The sequence below is a fragment of the Mytilus californianus genome, unplaced genomic scaffold, assembly GCF_021869535.1.
Source record: "Mytilus californianus isolate M0D057914Y unplaced genomic scaffold, xbMytCali1.0.p SCAF_2, whole genome shotgun sequence".
Lineage (NCBI taxonomy): Eukaryota > Metazoa > Mollusca > Bivalvia > Mytilida > Mytilidae > Mytilus > Mytilus californianus.
In genome coordinates, this window is record NW_026262668.1 from 109482939 (window position 1) to 109505486 (window position 22548).

General features: G+C 30.1%; 1 protein-coding gene across 11 annotated transcripts in view; it reads left to right on the top strand.

The window, feature by feature from the left end:
* Window positions 1-22548, top strand: part of LOC127730732 (voltage-dependent calcium channel type A subunit alpha-1-like) — a 213932-nt gene that overhangs the window by 126626 nt on the left and 64758 nt on the right. For all 11 annotated transcript variants that reach the window (XM_052239259.1, XM_052239253.1, XM_052239250.1 and 8 more), the window contains 6 exons: window positions 2080-2183; window positions 6569-6684; window positions 15096-15155; window positions 15559-15669; window positions 17035-17101; window positions 21235-21362. In XM_052239259.1, the coding sequence (XP_052095219.1) occupies window positions 2080-2183; window positions 6569-6684; window positions 15096-15155; window positions 15559-15669; window positions 17035-17101; window positions 21235-21362 (586 nt within the window). The remainder of the gene's footprint in view (window positions 1-2079; window positions 2184-6568; window positions 6685-15095; window positions 15156-15558; window positions 15670-17034; window positions 17102-21234; window positions 21363-22548) is intronic.

Consider the following 22548-nt stretch of genomic DNA (forward strand, 5'->3'; position numbering starts at 1 on the left):
AACATCAGAAGATGTTTGGGGAATTTTAATATTCATCTTTTATGGATGTTATGAAATTTCTGTCTGGTTAAATTAGTATAGAAACTCATTGACTTTTCTTGGATGAATAATGCAGAATCTTTCTGACATACGAGTTTCATTGTGTCTGATCGATAATTCAAATTATAAAATTAAGTAGCTTATATCTAAATATAAAATTAAGTATGATATTAGTTTTATGTATGTAGATTTCTCATTGCACTAGAATTAATGTTTTTCTAATCAACTAGAAAAAGCAAAAAACATGATTTGAAAGTGCATACTGTAAATTATATGGTGCAGAAAAATGTCTTTTTATTCATATAAATATATAAAATAGCTTGGCTATATTTCACCCACCTTTAACAACTTCAAAAATGTATACACTGCTTTGAAATTTGTGTTTCCAGATAAGGCAAGGTTACTGTAAATACTTTTGTTTATTAGTAATTTCTTTGTTTCACTTTAAAGATATGAAAATTTAATTTCCTACTTACTTAAGTTTATGCTATTTTTTTTTTTTTTAATTCCTCCCCTTATAGAACACCACTTTGTCATTTATGTAGCAACAAATATAAATTTTTAATAAAAATCTATGCATTGGTTTTTGGAGATTTGATGATTTTTAAGACAACATTACGTTTTTCATCGATTTTACATGCATGTACATCTATTTTGAACATGTTGAAGGTTTTCATTTGATAAATTTTTTTAAAAATAAAAGAGATAAATGGATATTTTTTTTTATTTTTAGTTCTAGTTTAACATAATGACATAACACAGTTGTATACAAAATCGTATAAAAATCTGTGACATGACCCATTTACTATAACTTGACCTCAAAATTGCAAATTTGTCAGGAATAGGCCATGCTAATTTTGATTTTGAGAAAGAAATGAAAACTGAAAGTTTCAAGTTAATCATCAATTAGGAATACATTGGGATTCACCTACAGGATTTGTTTTTATTATCAAATAGCAGGCATTCAGTTTGTTTTAGATTACTGCTTAAAATATGGTTCCATTCGTTTTTATTAGCATTAAATTATTTTGCATTCTACTCTTGTACAAGTTAAAAAGGGGGATACTTGCACACATCCCTAATACATCCCAATAAATTATATGTTTGTGACTTTGGAAGAACTGTAAAAATTACATTTTCTATGTTACTGAATACAATTTTTAATTTTTAAATCCAATTTGTCTATTGCATTTGCTGAAAAGTAATGAAAATAACTCATCTGAACTGATTAATACATTCTCCTGTCAGGTGTGAACACAGGTAAAATTAGTTAGCAATCTTAATCCAAAATCTCCCTGCTGCATTGAAAGCCTATTTTGGAGCCTGCTGCATTGAAAGCCTATTTTGGAGCCTGCTGCATTGAAAGCCTATTTTGGAGGGCCATTTGATTTATCATACTATACTGAATGGCAGTTTTATTAGGGGAAAAGCATTGCAAACAAAGACTAGAGCAAAATGGTGATTTAAAAAACAGTTTTTTTTTTCTGCACCATTTTTTTTTTCTGGACTGAAATCCAAAATACCATTTTGGTTATTGGTCTTTCACTATAGCTTACTAGAATCTTTCCAACTCTAAGGAAGATTGCATAAATCAGATTAGTGGCAGCATCATCTTCCAGTGTATAAATGTTTAAAAAAAGATCCAATGATTAGTTATTTGGTATCAAAAATAGAATAACAATATGGCTTTACGGTAGAATGCAGCTATTAATTCAACTGGGGATAAATTGGTTTTTATGTCCATATCTTTAGATTTGAAGATTTGAACACCCTTCAGTATTGCCCCAGGGTGTACATTGGTACTTCAGAGTGTTACATCTCCATATCTATGCTTATAAATTAAGATACTTGCAAAAGGCAATCAAAGATGTGTAGAAATTGCATGTTCATCTCCAAAATTAGATATACCTTAAATAAGGTCTGGTACTAAATTGATTATTATTTAATTTGAAAACTTCCATAATAAAAAAAAATATGTATAATTTAGAAACTATTAAATTTTATTACATGTATAAGCTACAATATTTTATCTATTTTCAGACAAATGATGCAATGGGATCATGGTTTAACTGGATATATTTTTACCCACTTATTATATTAGGATCCTTTTTTATGCTCAATTTAGTTTTAGGAGTGTTAAGTGGGTAAGTAGTGTTGTATACATTGTATTTTACATTATAATATCAGAGTATTGATTTTTGGTGCATTTGTGTGTAATAATGACTTACAGATGTTTCGATTGACCTTCTTTTCCTAATTAGGCTGTTTGTTGGCCAATCGTGCCATACCATCAAATCTAGTTTGAAATCTATTTAGCTAAGGACTTCTTTTTTAAAGAAAAGCAGTATTTATCTTACTAGGTAGATAACACATCATAACTTTTTAACAAGCAGCAGTGCTCTTTGCACATTCCACATGTAAGTGTTTACATCCACTTGACAAACTGAACCAGTTTCTCTTATTTCCTTGAGAAATCAGTGGGATGGAAATGTTTCAATCTGTCTTGCTCTCTCTGAATATAAAGTGCATCCATGAAACTACTGAGCTTGGTCATAATCATCCTTAAGAGGTCTGTTTCCAAAGCAGGAATTTTGATTAGAAACAACATAATAAAAAAAACTTTCAAAATTATGTTTATTTTATTGGTAAATAATTGCATAATATTCTCTATAGACTTTAGTGCCTAAATTTAAGTTGTAATGTAACTTTCATTTTATTTATTTACATGTAAAAATTGACATATTTGATGTAAAATGGGCAATTTATTGATAGTTTGGGCAAAAGTAGATATAAGCCACAGCATTATACAGTAAATGATATTTTACCCCAATTCACTTCTTTTTTAAAGGCATCTTGAAGCAGGTATTTTTTTGTGAGGGAAAGGCTGGGCTCAAAGTTAATATGTGATCTAATAACCAGAATGATGGAAAATTCACTCATAACCAACATTCTTCAGTCCTAAAAGTTTTATACTGACAATATCAAATATTTGTCTACAAGCCACTTGAATCCAGATGGGACTAGACACAATTCTGCTGTGATTTTTATGTAAACAAACTAATGTTATTAATGTTTACAACAGAACAAATGAGAAAAGATTATTGATTTTCTTGTGAGATATGTTTAGATATTGTGTTGAGGCCAGTAACTTGATTGTATTGATAAAGTTGGTATCCAAGTTGTTGTATTGTACTTTTTAAAAGATTTTTTTCAAGTCAAAAGGTCAAAATGATGCCTATTGTCACTTGGCATTAATACCATCTGTTTACCTATTCAAAACTCCCTTCCTCTGGAACATAACTGGGCCACAATTACCCTTTTTTGTTTAGATTGAACATATCAGTCAGAGGATTTGCGTGCCTGCCAACAAACACAGTCGCTAAAAAACTTCAGGGGCTTACATTATACATGAAGAGGGTTAAGAGTTCAGGTCTCTGATGCCAATTGACCTACAATCATATGTCTTGGTGTTAAGCTGTGAGAATACAACATCCTTCCACTAGAGTTACATCAATCTGATCTGCATTTCATGCTTCACTGAAGGAAATGACATGGAAAAAGACATCACTTCCATTTCTCAAGTTTAAAATTGAAGGACAAAACATTGAAATATAAATATCAGTGATAATGACAGCAAGTTGCATATTTTTTTTTTGTGATGAAAAATAAAACCAAGTATTTAAAGCCTTAAACAAAGCCTGATTGGTTGACCTTTTGAATACTTTGAAAGAAATAAATGAATTTGTTTAACCTTGCCTATCCCAAAGCCTGATTGGTTGACCTTTTGAATACTTTGAAAGATATAAATGATTTTGTTTTACTTTGCCTATCCCATTTGCAAATATTCAAAGCATATGACCTTTGAAAGACTAAAAGCTTGGAAGAATATTTATTATACTTTATATACTGGTATGATATAGATGTGGGCTATACATTAATAACCGTATTAAAATCCAAATCAGTATATCTAGAGAGCAACAAACACTGTCAGGGGCGGATTTAGAGGGTTTTCCAGGGGGCCCTGGCCCCCTTTTATGGGAAAAATTTGGTTGATTATTTAGGGAATCACTGAAGCATGACTAGAGCGGGCCCCTTCTTAGGCAGTCAGTGGGCCCTTCTTATGAAAATTTCTGGATCTGCCACTGCCTGTTCCACATTGGACAAGTGTCTATACCATTTCTCCACCTATTAATATCTTACTTCACAAAGATGTATTTTTTTTAACACAAATGAATTATACAGCTTCTGTATAAAGCTTCATTGTTTAGCTCAACAGCAGTAATTTAGTACTCCTTCATGATGTGTTGTATATAAAAAATAAGGAGATGTGGTATGATTGCCAATGACACAACTATCCATCAAAGTTCAAATGAAGTGGATGTAAGCAATTAATTATCTATAATAAAACAATTTACGAAAAACAAATACTGTGGATTCATTTATTTTCGTGAGTACCAATTTTCGTGGATTGCGGAAAACTTTCATGGATATGTGATTTCGTGGTTTTACCAAAGTCTGCATACAACCAGATAGAAAATTTCAAATTCATTGAACATTTAAATTTGTGGTTCACCTCTTCCCTCGAAAACCAAGAAAATTGGTAATCCAATGAATAATACTGAATCCACAGTATGATAGACATGAACCATGGGCAACCTCTGAACTACAGGCTCCTGACTTGGGACAGGCACATACAAAATGTGTGTGTGGGGGGTTAAACATGTTTTTGAGCCCTCAAGCCTCCCCTAACCTGGGACAGTGGTGTAACAGCACAAGATTAGTACAAACTGAATAAATAAGAGTACTTGCTGTTACTGAAAGCTAGTTCAATTACAACTAATAAATAAATCATGTTCTCCCAGACTAAAGTACCAATTAGTACACATCTAACAGGCTGAGAAATGCATGACCATTTGATGTAGGCCTCTAAAAAAATTGTCTTAGTTTGAAATAATATTTCCACTGTTTGTTACCATTAGTACTAGATTTCCACTTTATGTTACAATTTTCTTGTGCAATTATTATTTTATACATACAACCTCTGTAATTATTTCCAATTTTTTAAATAAAAATATTTTGAAATATACATTTAAATCAGAATTATAATCTGGCCCTGGCCTTTAGGACAATCAGCATATATGAATTAAATAGCCTTAATGCAGGCTACTGTTATTTATGTATTTGTAATGCATTTTTATGATTTTTAACCATCACATAAAAGCCAAACATTCCCTTGGTAGAAAAGTGGCATTATCAGGAGAATGTACACAAATGGAAATATTCTACAAATATCAGTGAAGTATTATTCCTATCAAACATAAACATTTCCTATTTTTAGATCTTATTGATTTCTCTGAACTCTGTGTAACTAAATGACTGTTTGTAGAACAAATACATTTATCTTCAAATTTATTTCAATTTTGTGTAAAATCTCAGGTTCCAATTTCAACATTGGTGTTTGGTATAACCGTGAAAATTTGATTAAGAATCTGTCGACTTGGAAAATGGTAATGCTATCCATCCTGAGAGTAACGAGTCAAATTGATCTATTACTCTCCTGATCAATATGGACATTTGCTGTAGCAAGTGATATATTTCTATTGGACTGTTATCAAATTACCACATTGTTTTATTGCTGAAAAAAAATTGACTTCACAGTATCACATATCAGCTCAGATTAATTGTACTAGATTGCTGTCTTGTAAGGGAACAAATAACGAGAAGAAAATACATTTGTACTTAGTTTCTAATTTTTCTGAGAAAAAAATGATAATTTGACAGCTTAGAACTAACACTAATCGTACGTTTCATATATTTCATTTTACCTTTCTCATCAAAATAAAAATTGATAGACTATAATTAATTTCATTTTCCATACCATTTTAAGGTGTATTGTATATGTTAAAAATATTTGTGATGATTATTTTGTGAACTGGTACATCTGTTAAAAAAAAATAAAAAAATTATTAAACAAAAAACAGTTATGACTCCAACTAAATGAATCATGATTATTCACATTGAAAAAGAAGATGTTAGGTATATGTTGATGGACAACCCAATGACACAGAAAAAAAAACAACAACATCTACTGTCTTCAAATGAAGATGGGGTCTATGAAGTATGGCAAGCTCAAGATCACTGAAGTCTAGACAAGCTGTGAATACATTTAGCAAAGACTTACTATAGTATCACATATCAGCCATCAACAAAAAGTTCTCTAAAAGTAAAACAAAGAAATACCTATACTTTTATTGCTAAAACAATCATTAGCAGAGTTCTTGATTTGGCACATGTTTTCTTTTAAGAATATGATTGTTTTTATGTGCAAGGTTTCTCTATTTCATTGATTCATGTGCATGTTCTCATCCATGAAACTGATAATATTCCATGCTCTATGTAGAACTAACATACACTGTAAATGGTTTATACCACATCTTCTTATTTTTATATTGATGACCATGAAAAATGAAACAAGGTAATAAATTAATATGGTAAACATAGAATTATATCAAATTAACTTTCATTTCAGTGAATTTGCCAAAGAGAGAGAGAGAGTTGAAAACCGCCGTGCTTTCTTTAAATTACGCAGACAGCAACAGATAGAGAGAGAGTTAGATGGATATTTAGAATGGATATTAAAAGCAGGTATAACTTATATATAGTATAAAAGTTTATCACATGGATCCTTTTATTATTGCTTCATTGTGCTTGATTTTAATCATTTCCTTTTTGTAATTTTAAGCCATATATTTTTGTAAGCCTGTGTTTACAGCAACTGTTTCCATATCAGCATCATTTGTTCAGTTTAACATTTCATATAGGTTTTACAGTATGTAATATTTGAAGCTCAAATGTAAAACTTAGCAGAAACGTAACATTGGATAAGGGTCCATTTGAATAGTATGACAATAACTGAATAAGGGAAGAAACAAAGGCCTTTTGTTTTTTTACAATATTGTTAATTACAACTTTTAATCTTATAATGGCCATGAATATGGCACTTTTGTTGACTTGCTGTTTTAAAAAATTAGTCATATTTATTATTGAAAAAATAATCAGCTTAGAGAAACATTTCAAAGAGTTACGAAAATTTGGATTTGATGACTGAAGATATATATATATATATAAATAAAACAAGATGTGGGATATAAGTGATTGAGACAGCATAAACAAATTGGAAAAAAAAAAAAAAAATCATCACAAATTCAGCAATAAAAGATATAACTAGTATCAGCCATTGAAAAGTTTCCTGACTAAGGACAGACTGAAAACAAATAGAAATTATATATAGATGTATAATATGTACAGATTGGTATTCGTATAATTAAAAGGAGATATGTGGTATATATCAATTAGACAGCAACCCAACAACACAACTAATGGACATCTAGAGGTCAACATACAGTCTTCTTCAATAGATGGGTGTTTATACAATGTCAAGCACTAAATTACCTTGAGTGTAAAAAAGTTGTGAATAAATTAAACAGAAGTGATCTGCCTTCAATGACAAATTCTAAAACTAACAAAAATCAACAATAAGATACTACATGAAAACCACAGACAAAGAATCTCTAGTTGTTTGTTCCAACCACAGACAAGAATTTTCAAATTGTATTATATGGCCTTGTGTAAGTGTGCTGTCATATTTCATTCCTCAAAAATATGTCAATACAAAATTTGTTGAGAATAGTCCTTTCTAATATGTTTAACTGTATCATTAATTTGACATACCTGTATGGTATGTTAATTGTAATAATAAATTTCTATCTTTCTTCACGCTTCCTTAGAAGAGGGTATGTGATATAGCTGTAGTACACAGTATTTATATAAATATGTAGTGAAGTCTTCATATATTTGTAAACTATTCTTATCAGCCCTTATTTCATACTATGCTCAAACATTAGTATGAAAATATCTGACTTTGAATGACTGCATTATATTTTGACTGATTTATTTAGAAATATTTTGTTATGCCATTTTCTTAGTATGAATTTTAAAAGTTCAGAATACAAAAATTGGGCTTCCTTGTGTAAACTGTTTGAAAAAATTATACCATAATGGTATTACCACTGACCTGTTGCAAGAAAATTATGATAAATTTTTACCCATGTAAATTTGTGTGAAGGAATATATTATTTTTTTTAGGAAGAATAATCATAAAAGTTATTATAATCACTGCATCAATCATCTTACATTTTTTTAACTGCCTCAAAAACCATTAATCTAGATATTATACTTTGAGAGTCCTTTTGTATCAGGCAATGTCGTTTGTTACCAAAGGTGACTATACTTGAGCAGCTGATTCTCTGGCACATTTTTGGAATGAAACAAACTAGATGTAAATTGTCTTTGAGTTATTTTCTTTCAAAATTATATGCAATAGAAGCATTTACTGTCTTAATGTTGGGTCATCATACTTTTAATTGGCAGGGACATATTAAGTTGATTACTGGGGCTAATTAAACTAGTTTGGCAATAGTAGTTCTTAGGTCCTTGTTTGAAGGTTTAAACATGTATTAAAGCTATTTATCATCCAATATAATTAATTGTATTATATTGTGAAAGTGGCTTATTTGGAAAATTGTATCATTTTCAATGGCTGACTTAACTTTAAATTGCCATTGTTGGTTTTCTTTGACTAATGATGTTTAATTGTCCCTTTGAAATCTTCACTCTCTTTATAAAAGAGCATAAAAAACAGAGGATTGATTTTTTTTTTTACTTGGAACTTCAATTCATACCTTGTTCGTTGTAGCTTACATATGGTTTTTGCTATAGTCTTTGTTTTTTCTTTGTGATAGTTTATATATATATTTTATTGTAATACATTTTTATACCCCACTCCAAAGGCAGGGGTAATCTAGTAAACCTTTTGTTCAGATTTTTTTATGTTCTTAGTAATGATCTGATAAAACAATCCTTTTCCAACTGATATTTATAGTTCTTATGTTGTGCATATATAATTTCATAAAAGTATGAAATACCACCTAATTACATATCCTTTGCCTTGATGGACAAAAGTCAGAAACAAGTTTTGAAAAGCACTTTCTTAACACTGACTCGACAAATTAAGGATATTTGCTTATCTTGTTTTTGACTTTTTGTCAGATATTCAGAATTCTTGGATTTTATCCATCTAGTGCCATTCAATATTTGCCTGCTAACCCCTACTTTTCTTATTTAAGCCATTTTTGAAAATCTTATAAAGTCCTTTTTATTTTTTTTTAAAGAAAAAAGATGCCAGTGTTAAATGAATGAAAAATTTAGATATTATCATTTCCAGCCAAATTTTCAATGGCTGCTTTTTTTATTTCAGTTAATTATGTACTATATATATCAATTTATAACAGTCTTTCAAAAAGCTTGTTAATTTTTAGCAGAGCAGCGGCCATCCTTAATATTATGTTTTAGCACGACAGTTCTGATTAAAAGCAGGTCTTCATTAACTGATATGTTGCATGCAGATCAGATTATCTCAATAAGAGATAATTTTATAGAACCCTTTTTCATCCTGTCGGTAGCTGTACTACTCAGGTTTTTTACTGTGTGTTTTAGTTTTACGACATAGGGTGTAGATAGGTAAAAGGGAGGTTGTGTGCATATAAAACCCACCCCACTCCTGTTATGTGCCTGTATCAAATCAGATTATCTGGACCATGTGTTGTTCATTGTTGTTTGTCTTTGATTGTACACAGGTGGGTCTGTTGAACTGTCCATTGTACACGGGTGGGTCTGTTGAACTGTCCATTGTACACAGGTGGGTCTGTTGAACTGTCCATTGTATACAGGTGGGTCTGTTAAACTGTCCATTGAACACGGGTGGGTCTGTTGAACTGTCCATTGTACACGGGTGGGTCTGTTGTACTGTCCATTTTACACGGTGGGTCTGTTGAACTGTCCATTGTACACAGGTGGGTCTGTTGAACTGTCCATTGTACACGGGTGGGTCTGTTGAACTGTCCATTGTACACAGGTGGGTCTGTTGAACTGTCCATTGTATACAGGTGGGTCTGTTGAACTGTCCATTGTACACAGGTGGGTCTGTTGAACTGTCCATTGTATACAGGTGGGTCTGTTAAACTGTCCATTGTACACGGGTGGGTCTGTTAAACTGTCCATTGTACACGGATGGGTCTGTTGTACTGTCCATTGTACACAGGTGGGTCTGTTGTACTGTCCATTGTACACAGGTTGGTCTGTTGTACTGTCCATTGTACACAGGTGGGTCGGTGGGTCTGTTGTACTGTCTATTGTACACAGGTGGGTCTGTTGTACTGTCTATTATTTTTTGTGATATCCTTTTTATATTTTTGAAATTAGTTTTACTATTCAAACTTTTGGTGACTTGAATCCAAAGAAACTGAAAGAATTAGTTTTGTCTGCTTTGTTCAGTTATACATTCAATTAGTTACACCAATCATTAATTCCTCCATTTAAGGCATAAAAACATTTAATGGTGGAAGTACCTAAATCTGTGGAATAATTGTCCCTTACACATTTTTTTTAATTCATACACAACATCAGTAGTATATATCCATATATATATAGTAATTTTTACTAGTCTAGACCTTAGTGTCTATGGTCAGTAAATGTTACCCTCAAATTAACACAGGGAAAAGAAATGAGATCTAAGGTATTGTAGGCACAATCAAAATTTATAAGAGGAAGAAACTGGTAACTCCATGGGAAAAATAGTAAAACAAGGAAAAGACGAACAACAGTCTACAAAACATTTCATAGAAAATGCAAGGTTTTAAAATCTATACACAGTGTTCTGATTGTCTAAGTGAATGTGTTCCCTTATAGGTTTCACAATTTCTTCATTTGACAGATCAAGTTCAGTTAACAGAAACAAATGAGGTCAATAACTAAGAGTGATAGGGCAACAATATTTTAAGTTATTTATTTGTTGTAAGAGTATATGTTAATCTGCTGTGTAACATGACCTTTTCCATGTTTTCACTCGTGTGTTTAAAAATGATAAATTCTATCTTTATGCATCTTTAGATGAGGGTATGTGATATAGATGTAGAAAAACAGTATTTATATAAATGTGTAGTATCTATAGAAATATAACTATGTACAGTCCTTTTTCCATATTTGTTCCATATGAAGTGCCAAAATGGTTGACTGCATTTTAATATGCTTCAACAAGTTTAGTGCGACTATTGGAGTACCCTTGTCATCCATGTTTTTGCATGTGCCTCTGCATGTTAAGAGATAAGATATATATCAAAGTTCATCTCAGATACAATCAGGTAAAAGTTGTAAGATTATTTTATCTACCTATAGTTGCTACTTAATGAGAAAATCAGCTTCTCATTAAAACTAAGCACATGAATTTTGTTTGAATTAAAGATAAAATTTTATGGTGCACCATTTAACTTGCATGTAGGTTCCTTATTGAGTAGGTCAGCTTTGAGGTAAATAGATAAATTTGAGCACATGAAGATGCTTCATTGACGTAGGATTAAGTTTACCTCTAAGTTCATAACTTATGTAATAAAATACAAAGGATTTATTAACATGACATGGAGCACATCAATGAGTTAGTCTGAAATCAAGAAAATGAACCTTTATCAATCACTTTCTATGCTTCAAAGATTATTCAAAATTGCATTGAAGTTCCTATCTTGAGAAGTGTAAGATATAGATTAGATAAGGATCAAGGAAAAATAAAAGGTTTTGACTTATTTATCATTCCTTGGTCAGAGTTGACTTTTAGTCTTTAAATATGTGTTAATACTTTAGAATGTAGGATTTTAAAAATATTTTGTGAAATTGTGTCACAAAAAGTATGTCATCATTGAAGTTAAAATATGTCATTCACTAACCTATTCTTTGTGCCAAATTAGCATTGTTTGTAGGGTAGGGTAGATCAGATACTTATTTAAACAAGTGTATCTATAGGAACCTGTATCGCTTTCTCATTAGTTGATTCACTGTTACAAACTTACAATGCAAAAAGACAAGTTTTAGAGAAACCTCATTCTGTTGATTTAGCGCATATTCAATTCAGTTATAAGCTGTTTATGAAGTTACATTTCATAGTAATTCATACATCTGCTATAAATTTTTAATTTTTATGATTTCAATGTAACAATAGAATTTTGGATAGCTTCTAAAATTGATTAGTTTTGATTATTGTAATTGGATGAAATAATAAAAACATTACAAAAATGACTGAAATTACAATACTTATTTATATGAAGTATTTATGATAGGTTTTGATATTAAGAATGCCATTGCAATAGCATTCATACATTTCAGTTTTGATTTTGAGAAGGTTATTAGGCTTCACCTTATCACTCATGCAGCAGTCAGTTCAAAATTTGTACTTTCCTCAAATTATTAGTTTATGTTTAGATTTCAAGTTTTCAATGTTTATGAAGATTAAAGATGATATCTTCTTTTAGTACAATGTTTACACTCTGCAGTTGCATCTGTGAAATTAATTTCATGTAAATGGAATCATGAGATTTTACAGTTATGTATAATTTTCATTTTGGTTGCACAAAAAGTGATACGACCCAAACTGTATATAGAATTTTTGTTTTCAATTATACATGGTTTAATTAGATTATTTCTTTGTCCAATAGTCCTATAGAGCTGTACATCTATTTACCCTAGCTACCTGTTCACCAATATAAAATGAGTTGCTGATTGTTAATTTGATTAAAGTATCACATATTGTCATGCAAAGCAGTTGAGTATAGAATCTAAAAACTAAAAAAATTTCATGAGGTCTATTAAAGGAGATGTGACTTGATTTTAAGTTATTTATTTTTTGGAAATAAATCAATAAATATTAGTCGTATAACATGTTTCATGTAATTTTGTTGGTCAAAACCTGACCAATCAGTATTTTTAGGCCATAGAATCCAACTCGAACATATTGTGATTATGAAAAGTTAATCAAACCTGAAAACTTCTAATATTGTGTAAATTGATATGATAGGTCTACAAAAAATAATAAAATCTGTCTCTCAACAATATTATTGTCCTTATTATTGATAGAATTGACTACATAAACTATAAAATAAAAGATAAATTTCAGTCCTTTCAGTAATCAGGTCGATAGTTGCATTTTATGGAAATTTGATTCTGATTGTGGCAACTTAATTATCTAATATATTGATTTTCAATATAGATATTGCAGCAATGCCATTAAAAAAGTACTGAATACAACCTTATTACTGGTCCATTAATTTGTGCATGTTAAATAATTATCTTATAAATACAAAACATTGATGTGTGCATAGACTTTCAGTTTTCAAGGTTGTTTTATTCTTCTTATTGTACATTGGAATTATAGCCCTAAATCACAGAAAGATTACTACTGTCTTTATCTTATAAACTTTGTGTACCAATTTATTCATAATTAAAATTTCAGTATCACATGAATAAAATAGGTGATGTAAGTGTCTGTAAGACAGCAACCCAATACAATCAAACCAAAGAATCTGTATGAGTTCTGACGGTATTGACATACTTTTGTTAATTTGCTTAATCTTGACTTGAAGTTAGGGCTATTTATATCTAACTGTAAGGTGTTATTAATGCAGTTTATCATTGAATACCATTATGATGAAGAACAACAATACCAGTCTTGTTTCTTTGGTATATTATTTTTGTCTATGTTATGATATTGTTTTTGCCCAGTGTTTTATAAGATGATTTTCTCATGTACACTCTTTTTTTTCTTTTCAATATGTTGATTCTTAAAATAAAAAAAAGACCAAGTTTATTATATATACTGGGAAAGTTCTTTCATTCATGGATCCAATTTACATGTTTTTTGAAATACTTGACATTTATTAGTTCATGGTTTTAGATCCTGATTTTCATGTGTCAAATCAGTGGAAAATATGCAATTTTTTTGTTGGATATTATGATTTGTGTCATAGTTAATCATTCACTAAATCTTTGAAAATTAGTTTTTAAGAATATGAGTACTTTACACTAAAATGCCTAGATGTATTATTGAGATATTTTCCAAGTTGTCACCAGTACTTTTCTTGATATAAAATATGTATTCACAATTATTTATATTTGACACGATTGGTTTAAATCCTCAATTTAGTTTTAAATTTAGAAATATCCACTTTGACATGCCAGTTATATGTCTAACATTCATATGATTTCATTATGGCTTAGCTTTAAATTTGTCAATATAAATATTATAATTTGCAATTTTGTACTTGCTTAGGTATAGGTCTGTTACCCACTTCATTGCCCTTCAGTTCAGCTTTGGCCCATACAGCAAGTGCTACATTGATTTGTAAAAGCATCTTACTTTGCTTGTTCCTGAATCCTAGATATTTATTTCATGTTTATTATGTTGTTATGTGATGATTTATCAGAATTAATATTATTTGAATTAAGCTGCATTGGCCTTTAGTTTAACCTTGGACCAAAACAGCAAGTTTTAGACCAATATACTGCATTGGCCTTTAGTTTAACCCTGGACCAAAACAGCAAGTTTTAGACCAAGATACTGCATTGGCCTTCAGGTCAACATTGGACCAAAACAGCAAGTTTTAGACCAATATACTGCATTGGCCTTCAGGTCAATCTTGGGCCAAAACCTATTACATTTGCAGCTGCATTATCTCAAATTAAATGTGCCATTCAAGTGAAACTGACAGATGAAACAGTTAAATTGTCCCTTAGTTCAATCATTGACCAATACAGCAAGTCTACCAATTACATGGACCTCCAGCTCAGTCTTCCATCATGCAGCAAGACACAAAACTAACAAAAACATCTGGGTTCAATTCCAGGGTCTGGAAACTTCAATCTAATCTTTACCCAAGAAAACCTCTGATCATATCATAATTTGTGATACAATGTCTTTATTGTCACTTTACTTACCATGCTCACAGTTATAAGACTTTAAATTGATGCTTATTGTAAAAAGTGTAGGAGAAATTCAATACAGTATTTTTATAGTTATCATAAAACAGGTTCTCATTCTTCTTAAATAATATCCTTTATTGTATTATTTAAAAATAAGAATAAATAGTATTAACAATTTTATATATGTTTGTTTGCAGAAGAAGTAATGCTCAATGAAGAAAGAACAACAGATGAAGATAAATTAAAAATAATGGAAGGTAGTAAATATTTACAAAACATTTTACTCTTATTTAACTTTTTAGCGTTGTTATTGATAATTTTGTTTCACTTAACAAGATGTAGTAATTGATTGATTGATTGATTGTGGCAAAAAATTCTAGTGGCAGCAATTCTTTTTTAGACATATTTTGCAACTTTGCCAATGAAAAACATGATTTTTGCATTGAATAAAGATGGCTAGTTTTGAAAACTTTAAATATTTTGGAATTATTTATTTATATTTTCAACTTGTTTTGACAAAATAAATTAGTCGGAAAAAGAAAGACTCCTCAAATCGACGATGTATGGCTTTTTACTTTCTAATACAGTTTCACCACTTGATGAAACTATTTATCTCCTAAGCTTATGAGGGAGTGCATACAGTTCAGTTTTCTATTTCAGCGAGACGACGAGCTGCAGCAAAGAAAGTACGACAGTTAAAAGAAGGAACAGATGGGAGTGATGAAAATAATGATGATAATGATGATGATTTATTAGCAGATATGAATATACGTAAGATCATTTACTGCAATTAAAATGAAAAACAATCCAAACTATGTGGGAAAAAACAAACACCAAGATCATGGGTGAGGACATTTTGTTCATGTGATTTGGGAATGGCATTTAGGTTAAAGGTTCATGTTCACCCATGACAGAGAGGTAAAAAAGAGCCAGTTCTCACTTGGAATGTTAAGTAAAAGTAAATCAATACATATACTGCATTCATCCAATGAAAACCATTATGTCACTGGCTTGATAGCTATCTATTTTTCAGGCTTTTTCACTTCTTTTAAGATAAACCAAACATAGTGCATTGAGCATTACATCCCATATTTATCTATGAACATTTCAAGAAATTTATCAATGAAATCTATACACAGATATTCAATTTCCAAAATGATGTGTATGTGTATAACCATACTTGTTAAGAAAATTATGTTAATTGTGCATGGTGCATGAATCTAGTATCTGTTTTGATAATATCAATGATGTCATTGTTAAAGTAATATTTAAAATTTGAGTTATCTTCTTTTATCAAAATAAGGAGATGTGGTATGATTGCCAATGAGACAACTATCCACCTAACTTCAAATGAAGTGGATGTAAGCATTTATAGGCACCCATACGGCCTTCAACAATGAGAAAAACCCATACCGCCCATACCGTATAGTCGGCTATAAAAGGCCCTGACATGAAAAATATGAAACAATTCAATTGAGAAAACTAACTGCCTAATTTATAACAAAGCAATTTACGAAAAACAAATATGACACACACGAACCAACGACAACCACTGAACAACAGGCTTCTGACTTGTGACAGACACAAAAATATTGTGGCGGGGTTAAACATGTTTAGTAGTGCTCAACACTGCCTAACCTGGGACAGTGGTGTTACAGCACAACATAAGAACAAACTATAAAAATCAGTTGAAAATGGCTTAACTAAGATCCATACAAAGCAGAAAAACCTCTAACAAAAACACAGACCGGACACTTGTCCATAATTATAGTACATGTAGAACCAACAACAATAAAATATCTCCAATTCATGTTCATAGTACTGCTTTCGAATACTTACTACAATGCAATTTTTAGTACCCATTGAAAAATGAATGCAATCTTGAACCTTTGGTGCTTGCATGCACTTTTGTTATATTTGACCTTTTGACCGAGACATGAAAAAAAATCATCCTTCTTTCCGTATTACATTTTTTTCAGCAACTTCAAGCCACAGCTTCTTTAAAATATATGGCACTAAGGTTCATCTGGCTATGCCTTACTTTTTTACACATTGCCTGTCTAGTCAAACCTTCTTAATATATGACATGGTATAATAAGTGGGCAATAGCTCATAATACATCTTTTTCTGTTGCAGGAAATGGTTATGGTAGAAATTATTCAGGTCGTTGTGCCTCATTTTGGCAAGCAGAGAAAAAATTCAAGTAAGTTTTAAATCTTAATTCCCTGACAAATAATTTTGGTCATATGAAATGCTGTTTTTTTTTTTTGTATCTTTCAGGTTGCATATTAGGAGAAATATAAGTTATTATAAAAAATCTTGCTTTTGGTATTGCAGGATAGGCTTGCTGTCAAAGCTGTAAACAACAACAAAATAACTAGTACATGTATTTGTTACTGAATAGATATGAGGATTTTAGAATCAATGGTAGTATCCTATCTTAACTGTATTTGGTGACTCTTAACTGAGATGACAAACCTGCTTCAATGATTTTAGATACAGAACAAATCTTTAAATTTCTTACAAAATAATATGTAATCATTTGTACCAAAAGAAATTCTATTCTACTGACTGATTTGACAAGTTAATACCAGAATAATCAGAAATAAATTTCCCTTCTAATACTGATACTGTCTTCTATCTAATAGTAAACATTGATTGAAATAAATTGCAAAGCTTTATTTGAAAAAATTTTCATTATTATTATTATTATAACAAGGCATTTTTAATAGCAATACAATTACTCTAAGTGCTTTACATGTTAAAAAATATACACAAATTCATACATACATAAAACTGCAAAGTAAAAAATACATTTAAAAGCATACAAAATCAAATCAAATATAAACTAAAATAAGACTCTAAAAACTTCACCAAATTGGATAAAAAATGGTTTAAAAGAATTATCAATGAATTAGTAATAATCTCAAAAATTATTATACATTGTACCAAACTTAATAATATAAATGGACTTAGAATTTGAATAGTCATAGACTTATCTTTTGAAATTGCTGAATGCTACTACTTTGTATTTATAAAATTTGTTACTGAAAGACAACGACTCATAGTAAAAAGTTATATCCAAATATACAGAAACACAACAAATCAAATTAAAAAGTATAAAATATTATTGTAGCAAATCAACATAAGTCAAACATAATCACAGATCCATATTATAAAATACTCTTGAAATTCGAAGGCAATTTCCTCTATTTTACCTTTCAAACTTTAACTACCAAATGTAATGAACCAATGTATTGTTTCACAAGTGCTGATTAGACTTACATGTATGGCCCATTCACCTTCATCAAATTTAATGTTTGAGTGTCAGTCATAGAAATGCTTTGTTGAAAAGGCCTCTGATTTCACAATTGCAAATAATGGAAATTCAATAGAGGGAATTATTTTTGTAATTTTTTTTATTTTTTGAATCAAGGAGATCAAGAGCTATTTCCACAGATTATATTTAGTATGGAGAACTAATTGAAAAATTAATTTACAGTATCCATTTTACAGATTTAAAAAGCTGATAAAGTGAAATTCTTATTCTCCAAAAGGAGACCAACTTCCTTTTCAGGACACAAGTCTAAGAGATTTCAAATTGTTTTAAAATATGTAAAATGTCCTTTGAATGTGAAGCAAAAAACAATCAATCAATCAAAATATATAGAGACTTTCTCCAATATCTGAAGTATTGACATCTGCTTGCTATTTTGCCATTTCTAAAGTAATCTGTAATTAAAGAAAACCATGGTAATCCCTTAAAATATGTTGTAAATGACCCAAATCTTTGTGCAATCTGCCAGCCAACATTCATTTATTAACTTTTCAAGTATGTTAATTATCGATTCTCAGAAGAGAATGGTATTCAGTTGGAAATAAAAACATTTGATGTCATAATTAAAAGGTCATTGTTGCATGATGGCTGAATGTTATTTGGAAAGACAGATCTTGGGTCATTCAGAGCATATTCCCTCTTATACACAAAATAAAATCAGTGTATCACTTTCATTATTGTTTTAAAGGAATATTTCATACTGTTGGAAAAAAGATGACGATGGATCAGTGTTGTTTTGTCATCATTACTGAATAGCTATGAAATTATCATTTGTTTACTTGTTCACCATCCCCCTTTAAATTACTGGAATATTGAAGAGTTTAATGCTGAGAATGAATCTTGGTATTGTGAAATTACTCTTTTTAATTATAAAAAACCACTAACTGTCAAAAGATATATGAGATATAGATTTTAAATTTATTGCAGAATTTCAAAGTAATTGTTGAATTTTTTATTTATATTTGTTATATTATTAACTTTTTGTTCCTGTTTGTCATAACATCAATTTTATCAGTGCCAATCTTTACAGATCCAAAAATGATAGATATCGGTGAATACTTCTTTTATAATTATTAGATGCATGAATTTGTTATGACATGAAAATGAATTTAATAAGTTTTTAATAAACTGTCTGACATGGCAAGAAATGAATATAATGTTTACTTTTTTCTATCCTTTAACACATTATTTGTCACATGCTTATTCACTTATGAATGCAGTTGCATTATCCATCACCAGACCTCCATGTTTCACTTTGATTAGTGTAAATATCAATATATGTTAATGTTATAGAAACTTTATTCATTTCATATATTCATAAAAGCATGAAATTTTTTTTCACAGATAACCAAGTGTTTGTTTTTCTCTCTCACTGTCACCAAATGTTTTTTTTTGAAATAGTCATAGTATATTGTCTCTGGCTGGCAGTTAATTATTTGGGGGTGGTAAATGGTCAAATTACCTGAAGAATAAATTGTCGTTTTTATCCTCCCCTAACCCCCTGAATAAGAGATTGTACAATGTAAGGATTTACCTTTATCTATCCATCAAATTTTCTATAACTTTTTTTGACAAAAATGCACGTTTTTGCATCTGATACCATGGTTAGCTTTACTAAGTTGATCAAATTTAAAACTTGCCAGTCTACTTCCTGTTATCTGCATACATGTTTTTATTTTTATTGTTATGTTAATTTTTGTCTTATTTTTATAAGCCAATTTATGGGACATATTATGGTATACCGTTGTCCATCCGTCTGTCTGTCTGTCTGTCCGTCTATCCTTCGTCAACATGTCAGACAATAACTCAAAAATGCTTAAAACAATTTGCATGAAACTTTGGTGAATTGTTTATATCTATTGATGTGAGCTCCCTTTTGATTTTTAAAAATATTAGATTTTACTTGTCCGAGTTATGGGGTTTTATTCCTTTAAAAAGGGGGATTTTCCAGTTTTCGGACAATAACTTAAAAATTCTTTGAGCAGTTTTCATGAAACTTTGGTGAATTGGTTATATCTATCGACATGAGCTCACTTTCGATTTTTATAAATTTTAGATTTTACGTTTCTGAGTTATGGGGTTTTATTCATTAAAAAAGGGGGATTTTCCAGTTTTCCGACAATAACTCAAAAGTTCTTTGAGCAGTTTTCGTGAAACTTTGGTGATATCTATTAAAGTAACCTCCCTTTAGTTTTTAATAAATTTCTGATATATGACATTGAGGAGTTATGGAACTTTATTCTTTGAAAAAGCGACGGGTGTATCATGCGCTCATGGCGCATCTCTTTATTCTCAAATATACAATTAGAAACTTTCTTGGTATATAGAATATCATTTGAATACATTTACCAATATTGTGAGCTACTTTCAGACATGGCTTTTATCTACAACTTGTAATGATGAATTCATGTTTTCCATTGAAAGAAATGCCAGTTATTTATATATATTATATAAAAAAGACATTGGTTGGTTTTATCAAACATTTCTTAGAAAATTCAAAAAAACATTCTTAAAATTTGTTAATAAACTTTTTCGAGGTGATTGTGTAATGTGCATTATCAGGAACTTGGCTTTACTCTGAATAGAGAATGAAATACCCATATCTCTATGAAAATACAGATTTTTAAAATTACACACTCGCATTACAACATTCTAAAAGATTTTAACCTTAGCAAAACCTGAGTAATTATGATTTCAAATATTATTTGTAGGATTCCAGATTTCATTATGATTTCAAGCTTGCTACAATTACTGTATGAAATACCAGTTCAATAAAACACAAAAAATTGACAATCGTTATGACCAGTTGTTCATTTTAGTTACTCTGTGTTGATGGGAGATCAAGAACTCTCATAGGATTACTGCTGCAAAATTTGTTAATTGCATTTCTCTACCAACATCCTATTTCTCTATAATATAGTCAACCTAATAACACAATAATTATAAAGAAAAGAGGTTTCATTTTGAATAATTTTAATGTAATGTTTCTATCTTTCCAGAGTAACTGTTCGTCGTCTTGTAAAAAGTCAATTTTTTTACTGGCTAGTTATAGTATTAGTACTTCTCAACACAGTTTGTGTAGCATCAGAACATTATGGCCAACCATTGTGGCACACACAGTTTTTATGTAAGTATTCTGTAGAAAAAAGAAGTTTTAAAGATCAGACAGATCATTGAAATCATTTTAGAGAACAGAAAATCTATTTAATTTTGCCAGATTTCTGAGAAAAAAAGTTGTATGTACATGCCTTGATTTATTGAGATAGATTTCAGTCTTAATGTTTATTGAAGTTTGATTGATTAGAATAAAAGAAAAATTCCCCTGGAGCATGAGATTATTTTGTTCCAAGAAATTCTAACTTATTTGACACAAAGAAGAGAAAGAGGCTTTGAAATTGAAACAGAAAGATGTTAACATTTCTTTGAAGTCAATATTGATTGAAATATGAACAATAGAACTAGCTTGATATTTGAATATAGTGTAGTATTGAGGTCAGTTAACTTGATCTCCGCATGTATGAAGGTTATATTTCTATATTAGGTAGATTATCTTACATCAGTAGGGACAGGTGGCCAGACATAAAATTTCATGCTGTTCATTCATCAACCATGTTTAGTAAATGTTTTATATCAGATTTAAATGCAATATAAAAAGTCTGTAAGTTTAAATAGTATACAATTAGTCATCAGATAATAAAATATACAGTTTTATTGATGGTAATTCATGCGGTACTCATCTAGCCTAGTGAATATCAATTTTTCAATAAATAGATTAAACCAAACCTTCCATATGACATCAGTTGTTTTGAATCATGGTTTGAATAAAAAAAGATATGGTTTTTACAAAAGGGTATTTTTTATTCAAAATAGATTTTATTTGAACTATTGTAAATTAATACCAACATAAATAATGTTAATTGCAATCCTTAAAATTGCACAAATTGAACATTAAAGAAGAATACTGGTGCTATGTATTTGTTCCATTTTGCATTTCATTGGTGCCAAATAGAACTTTTATTTGCATCATAAAAAACTATATTACATTTGTGCCAAAATAAAATATTTCATTTGCACCAATAATATAGGTAAAAGTATAAATGAAAGTAATACATTTTTTCAGTTTGTATAATTAACCTCTTCCATTCTCTAGCATTACATGTTACCCTTGTCAACACTGAGAGGTGGAAGTAGGAGCAGGATAAGTTCCCAAAACATTGATTTTAGGGTTAAAGAATAATATCTACAGCTTTTGTTTGCAATAAAACAATGTGATTCCTCATCTGTTGTCACACGTATTCTTCTCTGCTTTTATA